Source organism: Vipera berus, assembly GCF_964194415.1.
Source record: "Vipera berus genome assembly, chromosome: 3".
In the NCBI taxonomy this organism is placed as follows: Eukaryota; Metazoa; Chordata; class Lepidosauria; order Squamata; family Viperidae; genus Vipera; species Vipera berus.
The window spans coordinates 87963487-87982444 of NC_138204.1; the positions used below are offsets into that span (position 1 = coordinate 87963487).

The 18958-nt window shown below is 39.0% G+C and overlaps 1 protein-coding gene across 2 annotated transcripts in view; it reads left to right on the forward strand.

Moving 5' to 3' along the window:
* Positions 1 to 1913: 1913 nt before the first annotated feature.
* The window catches only part of ALG14 (ALG14 UDP-N-acetylglucosaminyltransferase subunit), a 37224-nt gene continuing 20179 nt past the window's right edge, over positions 1914 to 18958 (forward strand). The window contains exons 1-3 of one of the 2 annotated variants that reach the window (XM_081322908.1): positions 1914 to 3674; positions 5197 to 5348; positions 12671 to 12802. In XM_081322908.1, the coding sequence (XP_081179034.1) occupies positions 3536 to 3674; positions 5197 to 5348; positions 12671 to 12802 (423 nt within the window). In that variant the 5' untranslated portion in view covers positions 1914 to 3535. The remainder of the gene's footprint in view (positions 3675 to 5196; positions 5349 to 12670; positions 12803 to 18958) is intronic. The other variant, XM_081322907.1, reaches the window with a different exon arrangement.

An 18958-nucleotide genomic window follows, 5' to 3' on the forward strand; every position in this document is an offset into this window, starting at 1 on the left:
CAAATGTAATTAGTTTTACCCCCTTTAATTGAGTCTGTCTGTGGCTTTTAGAAAGTTTTCTTTGAAGGTAAACTGTCTTAATTTAAAGCTAAAGCTTTTTGCAATTGCCGCAGCCTTTCTGTCTGGAGGATTACAACTGAGGCAGCTGAAAGAGGCAGCTTTGTACTTGATTACTGTGTCTTTAAGGCAGACATGTCAAACACAAGGCCCGGGGGCCAGATCTGGCCCGCGAAGCGGTTTCATGTGGCCCGCGAAGCCATCCTGGAAACAGTGAGGGAACGGCCCCCACTGCCTTGGCCCTGGCCCAGAGACCCTCCTCCTGCCAGAGACCCTCAGATCTGTCCCACTCCTGCCCAGGTCCCCATAGGCACCCTTGATGCGAACGATGTGGAGCTGGCCACGCCCACCCAGTAGGCCATTTGCACTCTAGCCACGCCCACCCAGTAGGCCACACCCACCCGGCCCCCTGAGGGCAACCGCAATGCTGATGTTGCCCTCAATGAAATTGAGTTTGACACCCCTGCTTTAAGGGTACAGGGAAGGGATTTGGGGGTTTTTTGCATTCTTACTACACTGTGGAAGAGCTCAGAAGGGCCAACCAGCTAGCTCAGGAGTCTACCAACTTAGCAACTTTAAGACCTGTGGACTTCAACTCCCGAATTCCTCAACCAGCCATGAGGGCTGAGGAATTCTGGGAGTTGAAGTCCACAAGTCTTAAAAGTGCCAAGTTTGAAGACCCATGAGCTAGCTGGTAGTGGTGCATATTAATAAACATGGATAAATTCATCATACATTTGTCAGTGCAAAGGGAAAGTGATTCAGCAAAGGGACACCGAAGAAATTAAAACTGGTACTTTTTCTTTTTTCCTACAGTTTGTAATAGTTTACTAGATTATAGAATAAAATACAAAAATACAAAAGCAAATAGTAGCACACAGTGGGGAGGGAGAAGGGGGGAGAAGCGAAAAAGAACAGAGTTCCCCTGTTGCAGTAGAAGGAAGCATTAACACTGAACCTCAACTTTTTACTTTTCCATAATATTATAAACTAGCCATTTCTATAACAACAAATGAATCTAATCAGTAAAACCCAAAATCTCCCCCCCCTTTTTTTAGTCATCAAGTTTTTGACACTTTGCTAAGCACTGGTGGTACTCAAATATTGTCATGTCCTAAAAGTGGTACAATCTGTGAAAAGGTTGAAAAGCCCTGTAGACAAGCAAAAGTATCCTCTTTCGGTAGCAGTGCTCTTTGTGCTACACCAGGGGTAGGCAACCTCGGCTCTTTTATGACTCATGGACTTCAACTCCCAGAATTCCTGAGCTATGCTGACTCAGGAATTCTGGGAGTTGAAGTCCATGAGTCATAAAAGAGCCGAGGTTGCCTACCCCTATGCTACACCAACAGAAACTGGAACTTAAAGTCAGCCTGAAAGCCTATTTCTAATTTTCTAGTCCCTGTTTTTTCAAGATTATTGAGAGAAGGTACAAATTAAGCCTCACCCAGCATTTCAGACTCAGTTAAGGATTTTCCACTGAAAAGTATAAATTACAGGTTCAAGGAAAAGGTACATTTGTTCTTTGAGCCAAGGGTTGCCCTGAACCTTGAAATAGAAGACTGAGAGAAAAAAGTAGAGCAGTCCAAACAAAAGCTGAGGTAGGTAAAATGAGGACCCAGATTGTTGGGGGCAATTAAGCTGACTTTGTGTGTGAAAGCCCTAATAAGGGTGTGTGTGAAAGCCCTAATAAGCAGGCATATACATAGAATGAAGGCTACTGCTAAGCTTGTAAGCCGCCCTGAGTCTTCGGAGAAGGGCGGGATATAAATGGAATTAAAATAAAAAAAATAAAAAAAAATTAAAACAATATTTCAATGCATTAATTACAATGGAATGTATTTAATTTAATTAAATTTATTTAAAAGATTTAATTCTCATATTTAATAATATCTGGGTTGTGTAACTTAAACATAACAATTCTATAGCAAGTGTTGGAGAGCTCTGGGGCCACACCTGAGGCTTTTGAGGCGGGTCATGTAGCTTCATAGCATCAGTTATGGGACCCTGTTTTAAAGCTTAGAATGCTGTACTAAGATACAAATATATAGTTATGGATCATTACATCATTATACAATCATCATTTGGCTATGGAAGATACTATAGCATGATTCTCTCTCTCTCCTCTCTCTCTCTCTCTCTCTCTCTCTCTCTCTCTCTCTCTCTCTCTCTCCCCCATTACAATATGATAACTCCTCTCACTAACCTGGCTAAGAACAATAAAAATCCAAACTAACACACCAAAAAACGGTGGTAAGAACTACATTTCAGGCATATAGTTTAAATTACTTCATTTGAAATGTTCATATGTCTAGCAAAGCTTTCACTGATCAGCTATTAAGATGTATTAAAATGTCTGCTTTCATACGTCTGTATGTTGTGGATTTTTGTGAAGAAGAGATACTAAGTAGAGATGTTCTGAACACCATAAAGCACTTCCTGTTCCAGATAATCCAGATAATTTTGTAATTGCAAGCACCACTGCTGAAAGATTTGGAGTGGCCCAAAAGTTCTGGGGTTCGATTGCTCTGTTTTATATATTCAGAGGAAGGTTGTTCCTTAAACATATTTGAATTCATTACTGATTTATTTTAATGTCTAAACAAAAAGAAGAAAAATATTAACCAGACCAAATTATGATCATTTTCCACAAACTTGGAAAACTTCCATCAAACTTCCATCCAGGCTTTTAGATCAGATACATTTTTCATCAATATAAAATAATATTTTAGTGGCATCCCAAACATCAGGGTCTACTTTATAGCAAATCACAATGGTGCCAAAAATAACACACCTGGAGTGACATTATGATTCAATTGCTACACCTGTATTTGGAACACAGTGTTTGACACAAGTATGTTATTTATGATATTTATGCAATATCATGATGAACTTTCATCACGTGGCACCTTGGCATTATATTTTAAAAAAAGTCTATGTATCCACAATCCATTTCATGTAACTTGTAAATTATAAATAATTTGGGATACAACAAAATATGCAGTGTTTAATATGTCAATATTGCCTAGCAAAAAAACAAAACGACGACACACTAGGAAGGTTCAACTCTTACATTTCTAGTAAATGCACCTTCTTCAGTCTTATGTTCTTAACTAGGGTTTTTTTAAAAAAAATATTCCATTAAAATACCACAGAACACAAAAGTGGTCATTGCCATTCTCATCATAAGCTAACAGAAAAGCACATCTGTCGTACACCTAAAAAAAAACCAAAACCCTAAGCTCTGCTGTCTATTTATTAATTTAGGAAATATTTTCTTTTTCCTTTTTTGGGGAAACAAGCATTGCAGCTACATACAATCAACGCTTGCAAAAACAAAAACAAAAAACGAGAACGGCGACGAAAACACTCCGCTGAACGAGCAGCAGAATGTTTCTGCAGTATTTTGAACTGCTTCGGCTCCCGTAATTCCCCTCCTGCTTCCTACTACTGTAGAATTTTATCGAATGACGGCCTGGATATGGAATGGTCGTTTTGGGCAAAGCTGGGCGTCTCGATCATCTTTTTCCCTTTGCTGATTCTTTTCGTCCTGCGGTTTGTGAAGCGACGCCCTGTCTCTCTTAATGCTGATGTCAAACTCCTGGTGGTTGCCGGTTCTGGTAAGACAAAAAGCTAGAAACAGTCAATTAACACAGGGTAAGCTGTGGCCATCCGCACTACATTACCCAGAAAGCAAAGCAGCCGCTACAGAAAGGAGGCGTTCTTGCTGCTGATTACTGTGCTTGCTGAGACGTGCTGGACGTTGTAGTTTCTTTGAAGAAAAATTGCTTGGAATTGGGTGATGTGTTTAGAGAGGATTCAGGGGGTTCTCCGCCTAATATTGTAGAGGCACAATATCACAGTTACATTCGTGATTTTAATTCTTAATTCCAATCGTAAAGCTTAATTCTTCCTTGACAATAATTGTTAATAGCGTGAACCGGGGTAATTTGAACCTGGATGTCCCCAGTTTTAGACCAGCCCTGGTTCTTTGGTGTAGTCTGATGGAAATATTACAACGGCATCTTAGTAGAAGTATCTCTACCTGCCTAAGTATTTGAAAAAGAATGTTTAATATAGCCACTTCTGTTGTAAAAGAGAGCAGAGTGAATCCCAGTCTGCTTTTTCTTTGCTCTGCAGCCAAAATTATAAAAACAGTAAAGCCCCTGAAAACGGTTACCGTTGCCTTTCCCTTGAGGTTGGGAAGCAGGAAAACCCATAAGGAAAAGACAGCCTACCTCTACTCTCTTACATTGAGACAGGGAGAATTTTCAGCAAAACAGTGTTCTGGCTGGTATTTGGTCCTCTTCTTGCTGGGGAGGAAAAAAAAAGCTGCTAGCTCTTTCACACTTGCTAGTAAAATTTACACCCCATATCAAAAATATGGTTTGTTTGATTTTCATTCAGGATAGCTAAACCCAGATGTTGCCCTTTGTAAACCATGGTTGATAGTTTTGTTTGATGTCACACTAAGCCAACATAATTTACTCAAACTAATTAAAACAAACCACAGCTTAGCACTACGCTGGCATTCACTTGCGCTGTCTCTGCAAAACAAATTACGGCTTAGTACTACATGGCCATTCGCTTGCCCTGCCTCTTTGAATTGACTACTTAGTAAGTTGATGGTGAGCAAAGGAAAATCTACTTTGCCATCTCTTCCTTTCTCTCCCCTGTACCCCCACAGTGAAATAAAACAGGAAAGAAAGGTGGTCAACCTCTCCATTTCCTGTGGTGCAGATATTCTTGGCCCAGTCATCCTGCTCCATTAGCCCAAAACAATGTGTTAGTAAACAGAATTGGAGTGGAAAGGGACAGGTGAGTAACTGGAGACAGTGGCAACTATTACTTGCTTGGTCTTGTTTTTCTAGACATTGTAGTAAAACACAAACTAACCAACAACATAGTTTAGCTTGTACAAGCCCTTGTGGTTAGTTTACAGTTCAGTGGTCAAGCAAAAGAAAGAATTGGGTTATTAAGGAAACTGTATTTAAGTCAATTGTGAATAAGTATGGTTTGTAAAATCCAGCCTACAAAAGGGGTGAGCTTGTTCGGAGGTAAATCGACAGAATGATGAAATCAAATTCTCACGCTAAAGTCAGTGTAACTTACAGAGTTTAACTCTGATTGTGTATTTTTCAGGAGGACACACTACAGAAATCTTAAGGCTGCTTAACAGCCTCTCCAAGAAATATTCTCCCAGGCATTATGTTTTGGCCGATTCAGATAAGATGAGTGAAGAAAAAATCCGTTCTTTTGAACAAAAGAGAGCTGCTAAATACCCAAATTCCTCGGTGAGTTTTTATACCTATTTTTCTAATTGCTCATATTTTATTAAATATTAATGTCACATTTCCTGCTAAAATACTGTAAGTTTTCCCAATTTGCACTAAAGTTCCATCCCTAATTTTTTCACTTTTCTCATTATCTTGGGGGCCTTCCATGCAGGCCAGAGAAAGCTTCACTAAGCACTAACTCCAGAGGAAGGGACCCGGCTTTGAGATAATCTTGAAGCATCTGTATCCTCCAAACATAAAATAACACTGTACATCTGTCTTTAAAGAACAGGGATGTCCAGCCTTGGCAACCTTAAGACTTGTGAATGATGGATTCCCCCCCCCCCCCCCCCCCCCCCCCCGCCCATGGCTGATTGGAGAATTCTGGAGTTGAAGTTCACAGGTCTTAAAGTTACCAATGTTGGACTTTTGGCTCTGTCTTATACCTCTAATCCGTTCTGTCTGCATGCATTGGGATAGGATATATCTGATCTCTAGGCCAAATGGAGTGAGGTTTCTTATTTCTTCTGAAGTTCATGAGAACAGATCATTTTCTTGAAAAGGTTGCTAAGACAAATCCTTTTCTCAAGGATCCCCTTTATTCTTCCACCTTTCACTGTGCAGTGAAGCTTCCAAACAGCAACAGTCAATACTCATGGGAGCTATTTAAAATACTCCCTAAAGCCTAGAAGATGGGAACAATTTAGAATAAGCTACGGGTGAAACTTCAGACAAACATGTTAGGGGGTTACGTGCGTGAACCTGGCTCGTGGCACAGTGCTTTACACTACAGCACTCTCTAAGAGGTTTACAGAGTGAGCATATTGCCCCCAACAGTCTCATTTTACCGACCTCGGAAGGATGGAAGGCTGAGTCAGTCTTGAGCCGGTGGGGATCGAAATCCTGGCAGTCAGCAGAAATAGCTTGCAATACTGCATTCTAGCCACCGTGCCACCACAGCTCAGTCCACAGGTGGGGGGAAGGGAACTGGCCCTAGTTTTCCAGAGATTAAAAATAGAGCAAAGGTGAGATACCTTTTCAGTCTTGCAAGATTCTGTTCAATGTAACCTTACAATAAAAATAGTGCTGATGCTTCTGGTTGTGCTTCTTGTCCAGACTACTTTATAGGACTAACAGATGTTTCACTGTCAGCTATCTAGTATAATAATTATGAAGGGGGAAAATAGTAAACAAAAGTAGAGTTATGTAAGGAGACCTTCAGTTCTGTCAGTCCAGTTATTCAAAATAATTTCCCGGGCTTAATACTACATAGTTCCAGTGTATATCTTTTTTTTATCAAACTGCTGGATAAATCTTGGGTTCTCTTAAAAAATAAATAAATAAATAAAGATTCCACAAGCCTGAGATATACTTGCATTTATTCTATCAATTTTTTTTTAAAAAGTTAAAAGTGGCATAGCCTAAGCATCAGAACAGATTGGTTAAGCATTGGGGGTTTGCAATGTCTTGCGTTGTTGAACTGAGTCATGAATAATTTCCATTAATTGCTCATTGCTCTTTTATCATTGTGTATTTAAGATTCTTGAGATAATCCATTAAACATATTTCAGATTTCTTTTTTTCTTAAAATTTCCCAACCAAAGTGAAACACTTGCAGGAGCTTAAATTGCTCTAGTTTTGGGTTTTTGTTTTTGTTTTTTTTTAGGGGTGGGGTGGGGAACAGGATAGAGAGACTGTAGCCATAATCTTTTATATACTTCAATTTGTTTCCCAGTGGTATTTCATTATTCATGGGGAAGGGAAGGGAACTATTGGAAGTATTCCAAACCACAAGGTTGCAACCCTATAGCCATTTCTTGGAGATAATGTCCCTTTGAACTCAGTGAGTCCAAGTAGACTATGTAGGATTATTCTCTGGCTCTGTTCAAACTTCATGATTCACAAGATAAATTAGCATAATGTGCAAACCCAAAAGCACCAGAGCACCAGAACAGGAGAGTTCAGTTTCCAATCCAAAACAACCCCACATCTGTTTAGGGCTCAACTATCCTGTTCAGCCACAGAACATAAAGTGAGCCCTCTCTTGCGGCGGCTTTATATAGAGACAAGGGCTTAGAATGTTTTCCCTCAAATAATGATTTTCTAGCCCTCCCAACTTCATTGTTTAATTTGTTTGGATTACTCACCCTGGAGATGCATAGAATATGCCTGCAGCATAAGCAGAAAATTACATTAGTATCCTGGCATTATGATGCTTTTTTATTAGCAGTAAGATTAGTAGCCACATTTCAAAATTATGTTCTCCGGCCTGATGCTTCATAGAAGCACTAGACATTTATAATCCACCAGCATGGCTATTAGCATATGTTTAGCCCAAACTACTGTAACCTGATGAGTTCCAGATGAATTGGATTCCAACTGCTATAATCCTTTGGGCAACATGCCCTTTGGCTATTCTGGCTGAAGACTACATAAAGCCTTCAAACACATTTCAAGACTGATAGATTTAGAAACTCTTGTGTGTATTTATCTAGCAGGCCGGTGGAATAGGCCGGACAGTTCTAGTTTTGTACCTGATTCAGCACACATCCAAGCTTGTTCTTACAGTTTTGCCAGCACTACTTTCTTGCTTGAATTAATATGGGACATAGCTAACTTCCAATTCTGCTTCTACGGTGAAGATAAACTGGGAGGTTTGGAGGTGGGTGAATTGAAGATCCCCAAAAAAATCCTTTCATCTCTTTCCGTGTAGAATTATAGAAAAACATACTCTTTTCATTTCTTCCTTTTTATTTTTGTAAACTGCCTAGGGTAGCCCCATGGCGAGATAGGTGGCAAATACATTTAACAAATAAATAAAACATCAGGAAGAAGGGTGGAGTTTAATGTTATGTGTATATTACAATCCTGAATATATGAGCCCAAAATTTAAGTTGCTAAGTGAGAAATTTGTTAAGTGCCCTGTTTTATGTCTTTTCTTGCCACATTTGTTAAGTGAATCATTGCCATTGTTAATAACATGGCTGTTAAGTGATTCTAGCTTCCCCCTTGACTTTGCTTGTCAGAAGGTCACAAATGGTGATGACTCCGGGACCATGCAACCATCATAAATGTGAGTCAGTTGTCAAGCATCCAAATGCAAATCACGTGATGCTGCAATGGTCATAAGTGTGAAACATGATCATAAGTCACTTTTTTCAGTGCCGTTGTAACTTCAGTCACTAAGCGAACTGTGTTGTAAGTCGAGGACAATCTGTATTCTGTCCTAACTAACAAGTTCGAGGTAACAAAAGAACACTTTTGTGTTTGCTTTCTGTTTAGCAGAGATTGTCTCTGACAATTGTCTTTTGTAGGATTTTGCACTGCATGAGACTGCTTTCCTATTGCCACCCCAGTTACTTGTCTACTCTAATTACCTGTCAAATTCTAAGGACTGTGATCCTGATGACAACTTAAATAATTGATCCTCATTACACTTCTTTCTCGGATATAAAAAATTAATTAATGGAGATTTTGTTCCCTTTGAGGTACTAGACTAGAGGTTTTTTTCTCTCTCTCTTTGTTTGGAGACCTGTATTTTCCTGCACTGAAGCAGAAGAAGGTTTATCCTGCATCATCATCACCATCACCATCACCATCATCATATCATCTGAATTACATAAATAGAGGACAATGTAGGTTTCAGAATATTTAGATTATTGCTATATAAACTGAGTAATCTAGCATTTTGTGTCTGGCAGTAGTCAAGCAGTCACTGTGTGTGAGTTGGGTGGTTATCTAAATTTGTTTGATAAATAAAATAATAAATTCAGGAAGACAGATGGGCATTAGTCACTTCCATAGTTGCTGTTCAACAACTGATACCTAAAGCATGGTGCTTGTGATTCTAGAAAACCACAGCATCATCACAATTAGTAGCTATTGATAGCAATCTAATTAATGGAAACCCAATCTAATCTTTTGGGTGAAAGGAGATGAAATATGTCTTCCAAAATGGGATTCCCCACATGTGGTGCTTATAAATACTTGCATTTCCAATCATGAACTTCAGTTAATCTGCTGCTACTTTGAGTGAGAACACAAATTGAATTAATTAAATTGCCTTTCAAATTTCATTTTAATGTATGCCGATCAGTGTACATTCAAAGTGACAATAAAGTTATTCTATTCTATTCTATTCTATTCTATTCTATTCTATTCTATTCTATTCTATTCTATTCTATTCTATTCTATTCTATTCTATTCTATTCTGGCAAAAAAAATCAAGGAGAGAACTCCTATTTCAGAACAGTGGACTACCCATTGTAGTGTATGAAAGATATTCAACCTAGTTGAATATCTCTCAGCTTGGTGGTTTTTCTTGCAGATATTTGTTTAATTTTTCATCACTTTGTTTTCTCTGCCTCTCTCTTATTGTCCTTTCTTATCCTGCTTGCACTGCCTGTTCCTTCTTCATGCCCCTTCACTATTGGGTGTTCCTTTTGATTCTGCTTTTTAAATCTCCTTGGTGTTATTTTTTTTTCTTGACTCATAAAATTTTGGGGCCTCTTCAGTGTCATAGCACCCTCTTCTGATCATGAAATGAGTTACCGCTGTAAATAATGTGTACGTATTCTGATGAAATGTGGAAGGTGTAAATGTGTGTGGGGGAGGGGGGAATGAAGGTGAAAAATTCTCCTGAAATGCCTTTTCAACTTCCCTATCTAGTCTTCAGTGCTGATAATTATCAATCCAAGTAGCAACTAAATCTAATCCTGTTCAGCATTTTCAGTCAACTAAAAGTTGGATGCATGCTGCCACCTGCAGTAAGTTGGGGAAAAATACATTATTTTTTTAAATTACTTTTTAAACCCAAACTGAAGTGTGGAGGAGGAGTAACATGTGAAAACTACTTCACCATATGAATGCAAAAGTGTCTTGTGTTAGGAATGTGTGTGAATTATTATTTTTTTCAATTTAAAGCGATTGAGTTCTTTTTTATCTAAACCCACCCATTTTTGAGTGTAGCCCTTGGCCTGCCCTAAAAGCTAACACAGCCTCTTTTCCGTGGGAATCAATATTGAAAGCAATTTAATGACAAACAGTCAAAATATAATTGTATAAATGCAACATTCCTTTGATACAGATAGTCCTTGACTTATGACTGGTCACTTAGCGACCTTCAAAGTTATGAAGGAACCCCCCACCCACCCACCCCAATACTTATGACTCAGTTCTGAAGTTGTGACATCCAGGATCTTTCCCAATGGTCACATGATTGTATTTTGGGCACTCAACAACTCGTTCATGTTTAGAGCTGTTTACAGCGGTCTGCTGTCATGCGACTGCAATATGTAACATTTCTCCAGAAGCTGTTGTTTACTTCTGCTTTCTGGGGGGGAAAATGCCCCATAGTGAACAATGGGTTTGTTTAACAATCATGGTGTTTGCTTTAAGTCCATCACATTTGCTTAACAACCACCACTAAAAAAGGTCGTAAACTTGAGTCCAGTCATGCGATGATCCACTTTCCAACCACCACAACTTACGACTGTAATTGCCAGTCTCATTTATGGTTGTAACTCAAGGACTATTTATTTTACCTCTGAAAAGAACAAAAACATAAAATAACAATCCAAAAAAGATACATTTTATGCAAGGCTAAACATGGCTACTGTCTCCAGGACAGCTTCTGAATGTTGATGGTCCCTAAGTACCTTCTGCAGGAAAGGACAACTTAACGAGCAGGGCACCGGTAGGCATTTCCTTCTGACCAGCTGGAAATCATATAGACAGAAGACCAGAGACTGTCTCATGGGGCTATCAACTATGTCAGGGGTGTCACACTTGCCACGTATCGTGACTTTTTCCCCATTGCCAGAGCTGGGGTGGATGTGGTTTCGGCCCGCAGGCTGGCAGTTTGACACCCCTGAACTGTGTGATGATTATTCTGGAGCTTTCCTAAGCTAGATCTTGGGTAGTAAAGGATGGTTTGGTGGTTTGATCTGATACAGTTATTATATGCTTGATTTGTTTTAGGCCTGATTGCAAAAAAGATACAAAGGGTGTGTTTGACGTGGTTTTGGTTTGTACTTATGGATATCTGCCTGAAACAAATCTAAGATATGTGTATTAAACATTAATGCCAAGTAATATTCAAAGCTTGGCAGGTACTTCTAAGAGGGTATGAACCGAAGATTTAATTTCATATCAAACCCAGAAGTGGGCTAAAGTGTAGATCAGAATCTACAAAGCTATTTGTAATAACAAGATCTTAAACTCCCAAAGTATTTTACAATAATTGCTCATAGATTTAGATTGGTAGATGCACAAACAGACATGAATATAGATGGGGAGGGAGAGAGGAGGTTGCTGACATGAAATTTCAAAGTAACCCAGATTAGACTTTTTTTTCCTGAAAAATTGAATTCAGTTCTGAAAACAAATTCTTAAGCTCAGTGTCTGCTCAGAGATAACCAAATATAATTTCTTGATTTTAGGCGTGTATCTCTGGATGAAACAAATGTAGGAAGAAAAGGCTGAAGTCTTACTAACGTCCACCAGGTGGTGCACGTGATCTAGCGCTGTGTGATACATCTATGCCAACCTCCTCAAAAGCACTCAAAAAAGTTACTTGTTTTTAGTAACCTGGAGAGGCTGGTTGCATGATAGTTACAGGAAAGGTCACAGCCTCCATGGCCATATAGAAAATGAAATAGTGTACCAGAAAAGCAAACATAGCTTCCTGCCAAGTTACTGTAATAGGTTTCTGAGAAACTGAATCATAAGGTTGGAAGGGACTTTGATGCAGGATATTTTTTTTAACCTGTGGAAATTAAGCAAACAGCAGGAGATACCAGTCTGATCACTCCCTATAGAGACAATGAAATGGTACCGATGAAATGGTAGCTGCAAATGAGCCATTAAATATAAGATTGGTCTGTGCTTCCTAGCTCTATATTTCTCAAGGTTTTACCCAAAAGGCTTTTCCTGAATGCTGCTTTGAAGAAAGAAAAAGTCTTGGCCACAAGAAATTCAGCATGTATTGTTATTTTATTTACCTGAAAGGAAGATTTGTTTCTTTTTCCAAAGAATTTACCTTTGAATTAGAAAGGTTGTCTTAAATTAGCTGAGATTCCTTCCGTGTGTTTTGGGAGGTCTGTGTGTGTGGGGGGGGGGGAATCTTAAATGTGGATTCTTTCTCCTTTTAAGTTTTTTGCAGAATTATCTCTGGTGGCTCATGCTGAAATGCAACGCAAATAAAGCGGGAGCCCTGTTTAAGATAGACTGTCTTCTTTATCTGTCACTGTTTATATAGCTGAGTGCTTTACAGTACAGGAAATCATGCTTACCGTAGTACCCAAATGATGTTTATCTACAAATCTGTTAATTCTCCCCAGGAGTTACAGTTTGCCCTCCATCGCATTCCCAGAAGTCGGGAGGTCCGTCAGTCCTGGAGCTCTTCACTGCTAACCACCATTCGTTCCTTATTTTATTCTCTTCCTTTGGCCTTCAGGCTCAACCCGGATGTGGTACGTAAAATCACTTGTGTAATGAAACAGTAGAAAGTAGCCAGTTGCAAAAGATGTGGCTACTTGAAAATAACAGATCTTTGGTATGTTATATGTGTTTAGGACTGATTTTAATTTTTTCGCAGGATTTCCTTGACTGCTATATTTCAGGCAATGTGAACCATAGTTTGTCATGACAAGTACTAAGCCTGTCTAGATCTTGGATACTGTTCTGTACCAGCCTACTACCGGCCCTGCAGAAAAGGCAGGGACAACCCCTTTACAAGAAGGCAAGAGGCTGGAACTAAGCCTGCCAAATTTATGGACACAAAAGCAAACAGAGCAAAACAAAACACGAACCATGAAACAGGAGCTATTCAAATGGTTGCCTTCAGCAAACCAGCCCTCCCACACATTCCCCTTTTAAACAGTTCAGGGCGTGGCTTCTCTCTGCCTCCTTCCAAGGTGCCCCATTGCCTTCCTCTGTTTACTCCTGCTTGACTGCCTCCTGCGTCGGGCGTCTTGAACAGGGCCAGCTGTGGGTCATCTTCATCCACGTTGTCAGGCTCACACAGCTGGGTCAGCGTCGTAACCAGATGAGAGGGGCCTGGCTGAGGGCTCTGCGGAGCCTCAATACTATCCTCAGCAAGCTCTCCAACACCCCCCTCCTCTTCCTCTGAATCGTCCGACCCAACTGCCGAACCCACAGGCTGACCCTGAATCACAACAGATACGTACACATTTGCTGGTACACATTTGCAGCCACCCCTGCTGCCTCCTCTTTTGTTTGCCAGTTTTTTTTATTTCCATTTATGTTTTACTATAACTCAATAGGTTATCCAAACCAGACAAACTATGGACAGACTTAACTATACAGTGCTAGCAGTGCTAGATTTATACTAGCCATTATTAATATTGACTACAATTTATGGTGTGGTTTTAATGATAAACTGAATTAATGGCAGTCAGAAGATTTGCTGTTTATCTCTTATCGCTGAAAACCTTGAACGGGGGAAAAAGGGAGCCAGGCTGTTCTATCCGCACTAACCTGTGATTTATGATTACTTGTATAGCCACTGAATTTTCCAATTTTTATTTATTTATTTGTCAAATTTATTTGCCATCCATCTCACCGTTCAGGCAACTCTGAGAAGCTTACAACAAGGTTAAAAAAAACATTCAAATGATTATAAATATGAAAATGGATTAAAATTACAAAAATTTAACACAGGCTAAAAACAAAACATTATCTGTTCTGTTTTCTTTTTGAAATTACTATAATAGACTTATTTTGAAATAATAACAAATTTTTAAAAAATACAGCAAGAAAATTCTGTAGACGTCCTTACGAGAACTAGACCTTCATTTCTGTTTTAAATTTTTCATATTTAAAAAAGTATATTCAGGTATAACTTCTGTTTTGGTGACTGGCTGTTAATTGATAAGAACAGCTAATAATACTAACCTCAGATGACACATTCTGAAAAAATGACCACTGCACAATATCCCTAAAAAATTAGGAATCTCCTTTTTTTATCCTCTTCCCCCCGCACCCCTTCCAAGTTTGGTTTTAGATCAGCTGAAAGAACCCCAAATAGTAGGTTTTGCTATATTACGTTTTACATATCTTCAAATTATAACTTATTTATTTTTATTTATTTATTTATTTAATTAGTTTTATATACCGCCCTATTTCCGAAGGACTCAGGGCGGTTTACAGGGCAAAATTAAAAGACAAAATAAGAGTTAAAATAGAATTAAAATAAGATTAAATAACAATTAGTAGCCCAAAGTTTAAAATTTAAAAGTTTAAAAATTAAAACCCCTCAGTCCAGGCCAGATAAATCAAATAACCAAGTTTTTAGGTCCCGGCGAAACGAAAGAAGGTCGGGGGCAGTCCGGGGTTCCACAGGCAGATCGTTCCACAGGGCAGGCGTGCCCACAGAGAACGCCCTTCCCCTGGGGACCACCCGCCGGCACTCACTGACTGGCGGTACCCTAAGGAGGCCCTCCCTGTGGGAGCGCACAGGACGATGGACAGGACCACCTGTTTTCAGGAGATTCCAGGTGTTTTCTCTTCCCTGTAAATATGTCTATCCAGTGTGGAAAAGTGGGAGCAAATATACAGTGGAAATAGCCAGAGGCCAGGCCCATCCCTCTCCATGTCTCTTCAGAATTGTTTTCTCAACTATATTCTCAACTATAAAGCAAAGGAATGGTTTTTTTTATAAAACCACCTCTGTTCTGTTGCTTTCCTCTCTACATATTGATTTCCACCCCCCCACCCCGTTCGTTAAAGAGGAAGTAAGATGCCTTAATTCCGATTAAAAAGACTCTATAGGAGAAAAGTACGTTAGAGCCTTGGCTTGTTACAGACATGGTTTCATTTAATTAGTATTGACTCTATTGAGTTTTCATCATAGGAGAAATTGTCTGGAAAATCATACAGAGAGCATTACTAAGACAGGCGGAAATGTTTAAAGAGAAGTACCGGTAATCTAACTCGCTCTTAAAACAATATTTTGCTTACTGGAGAGTACTCTAGTGGCAGATGCAAGGAATAGTGACAAAGTTTGCTCACTGGTAACAGTTTAACTTTTATGCTTTTTTTTCATTTGAAATAACCCTGCCAAAAAAAAAAAAGAACAACCTCAGAACAGTTTGCCAAATGTTACATGGACTTTGCACTGAAATCTGTTTTATGATTTTAAGAGATATATAGCCACACAGTAAATCTGTATCTGTCATTGTGGTAAATCATGGGTTTATCAAATTATTTTCACTTCAGTTAGTGAGTCAATCACACCCAGGGACCTAGATTTAAATAGATACTGCACTGGTTTCTGAGCTGGATGCGCTAGAAGTCAGCCTGAGCTGCAGTTCATAATCCATAATTAAATTTCTCTTCAACTATACTCTTTCAGGAGTGGGGAACCTATAGTTTCCAGATGATCTGGCACTGTTGTTTCTAATATCCCTCACTAATAGCCAAGTTGTCTGAGTCGGCTAAGAGTTGCAGTTGAGACATATCAGGAGAATGCAGGCCGACTACTCCAAAGAACCACTCCATAGTTTAGATAGTAATTGTTGAGAGATGGGAAGAGAAACAGTGAGCAGAATCCCAAACACATCTGCTTCATTCATACTTCCCAGATTAATATATGATTAAGGGCAAGGATTGACTTCTGAATGACGCTGAAGCTACTTTGTCTCTTTTCCAAAAACTAGCTGCCTGATGTATTTATGATTATAAGTCACCCGGACTTACCTTGAACTAAGATGAAGTCAATTTTATAAATAAATATATAAATAATCATTTCTCCGTGGAGCAATAGAACAGTTCCTCCAGCCTTTCCACCTTTGTGGAGTAGCAGGGGGATGATTCAGCATGAGCAGTGGGCATGTGTGCCGGTCGCGTGCACACTCACACACCACTTCCAAAGCCCTGTTCCAAGCAGCTCAAGGCCTGGTAGTGGGTTGGGGCCCCCTGCAATAGAAGATAACTATAGTGAAAATTTTGGACAAGGACCATAGTCCTTCCTCTTTCCAATTTATTTCAATTAATTCTAGCAAAGGGAATTTAAAATTATCCTAAAGGACTTTATGTAGCCCAAGACACATCCGCTCTTATGTGCCCACCCCCAGTCTGGAGAATTCCTTCTTTGCTTTCTCTCTTGTCCATGAGAATTTTTCCTTTTGCCACTAGATCAGGAAATCAATGCATACATTTGCCTCTCTTGCAGAAAGCCATATCCTTCAGTTTAAAATCTTTGATTAAAAAGAAATTGTTAATTTAAAAGGTCAACTGATCTGTCTCATGAGAGACATTAGATACTTCCTTTGAATGAGGTCTCTCTGGAGACAGATCTCATAATGGAATGAGAGAGTTAGGCAACATTTGATCATACTTTCCCCAAACAATTTGCTGTATTAACTGTGTTTTTTTTAATCTCATTATCATATAGTTTATCAGAATCAGACTAGAGTACTAGCTTTGATCTTAAAACAGCCTCTGCAGCCTCAAATATTAATCAGCTTTTGGGTGAGACTGTGTTTACAGAGCCACTAAGCATCACATTCTTGGCAGACCACCAGGTCCCGTAGGTTTGCAAGCCTTTGGAGGAGAGGAACACAAAGTCTGTGCTGAGTTGACAACATTTGTCACTGATGCCTGCCAGGGAATTCAACAATTAAATGTTTAAAATAGGAAGTTCCGAGAAAACTAACAAACGAACCCAAAATTGTGCAGCTGCCATGAACAATGTAGGATTTTTGGAATGCTTTTAAGGAGTCACTTCTAGAGATTAATAACTGATTTTGCAAATTCTTGGGTCCTCCCTAACTGCTCTTTAACTACAGCTGAGAAACCTTAGGAACCTGAGAAATGTTAGAAGGAGATAATAAATTCTCCATTACTTTCACCTTTTAGGAACTGGGGGCAGAAATTATAGCCGTGCTGGTGGGCTAAGATAATTACATAAGGATTACTACTAAAGTAGGCTGTTGCGCCACCATGTTTATGTTCCAACCATACTAGATTAGCAATATTTAATGCTATAAAGAAGATTGTACACCTAGTATTTATTTGTGTATTATTTTTTAATTTTAATTGTATTGCAAAATGGTGGCCTGGGCATTTATATAGCTGTTTGTTCATTCTTATGTCAAGAGTGCTAAAGTGACGTACACCAAGCTGTTTTACTAGCCCTGGTTGTCTTTTGCTCCATTCTTAACCATTGGTAACTTAATAGAAAGATGGAGGAGTGAAAGAAAGAAGATACGGACAAAAGCAAACATTTCTGTTTTGCTGCCTGATGATCAAGAGACCTATCATTTTCAAACTGTCTCAGTCATTGGGATCTATCTTGGTACAGAAGATAGATCTCAGGGTTGTTGTTGTTTTTTAATTTTTATTTAAAAAAAAACCTCTAGAAAAATCTCATCAGAATTTTACTAGAACTACGATTGGGTTTAGTTTTTAAATTAATTTCCTGTGTAGCCAAAGGTTCTTTTCTCTTCATTTCAGGAGGCACCTCTGCTTTTGCATGAGGCAGGTGCTGCTATAATTGCAAAGGTTTTTTTTTTAAAGCTTAAACAGATTTTAAAAAATTCCCCCCAGCCACTTTATAAATGTTAGAAAAGAAATGCCATCCATCTCCATCTGTTCCTGCCATGTTTTGTTTCCTGGGAAGGGCAAATCCTAGGTGGATTTCATTTTGACTTACCGTACGTATTCATCCTTCCATGGATGTGCTAGCAGCAAACAACCCCGTTCTCTCCAGACATGATTTGGCATAGAATTACTTTTAATCTCTTTTCTGGAGGCAGACATAGGCTCCAGAGAGTGAAGCAAGAAGTGGAAGAACCAGTGTTGTACGAAAGATTGTGTGCTTAAAGTTTTGGCTGTCTAGATGCTTTGATGACATTTTTAATCATCTCAAGGGATCAATTCTACTTCTTCTGTGTTTCTTTCTTTTCTTTTCTTTTTTTTTTGTCTAATTCTTCCTGTTCCATTGCTATGCCTGAGTAACAAGTTAGGCATGCATGGTGAGAGACAAAAATGCCCCAGAAGCCAGGATGGTGATATGATGATGATGATGATATAATCCTTAAACTTAACATTTAATATAATTTAAAAGGATCCTAAATATTGACTCAACTATGTTATGACAGCTTTGGAAGCTAGGTCAAACTGTAATCCCCACAAATGAATAGAGAAGTTGGATTCAGTGACACTGAAGTACTTGGCTGTAGGCCTCCACGTAGGTTTGTAATTTAGACAAGATTTAACTTCAGGACTTTCTAACTCTTAGTCTTTGTGTGCTTATTTTTTTAAATAATTTTAAAGAAATTAATTCCATTTAGAAAATGCCTTCCCTCCCCCCCCCACATACACAGAGACCTCATGTCCTCTTCTCTTCAAAAGGGCTTTTTAAATAGCACATGTGTATGTTTGCCACTCAATTTGCTAAAATACAAGAAAAGGTGTTCTACTTAATTCTAGTTTTCAGAGTTTCTCTTAGAAAAGTTTCAACGTTTTTCAAAACTCTTCAGAGTTTGCCCACCTTATATATATCAGAGAAAGTCTGGTAACACCTTTTCAGAATAACACAATTGTGCTTTTTAATCAAATGGGCTAGTCTGAAAAGGTGGTATCAGATTCCTTCTAATTTTTGG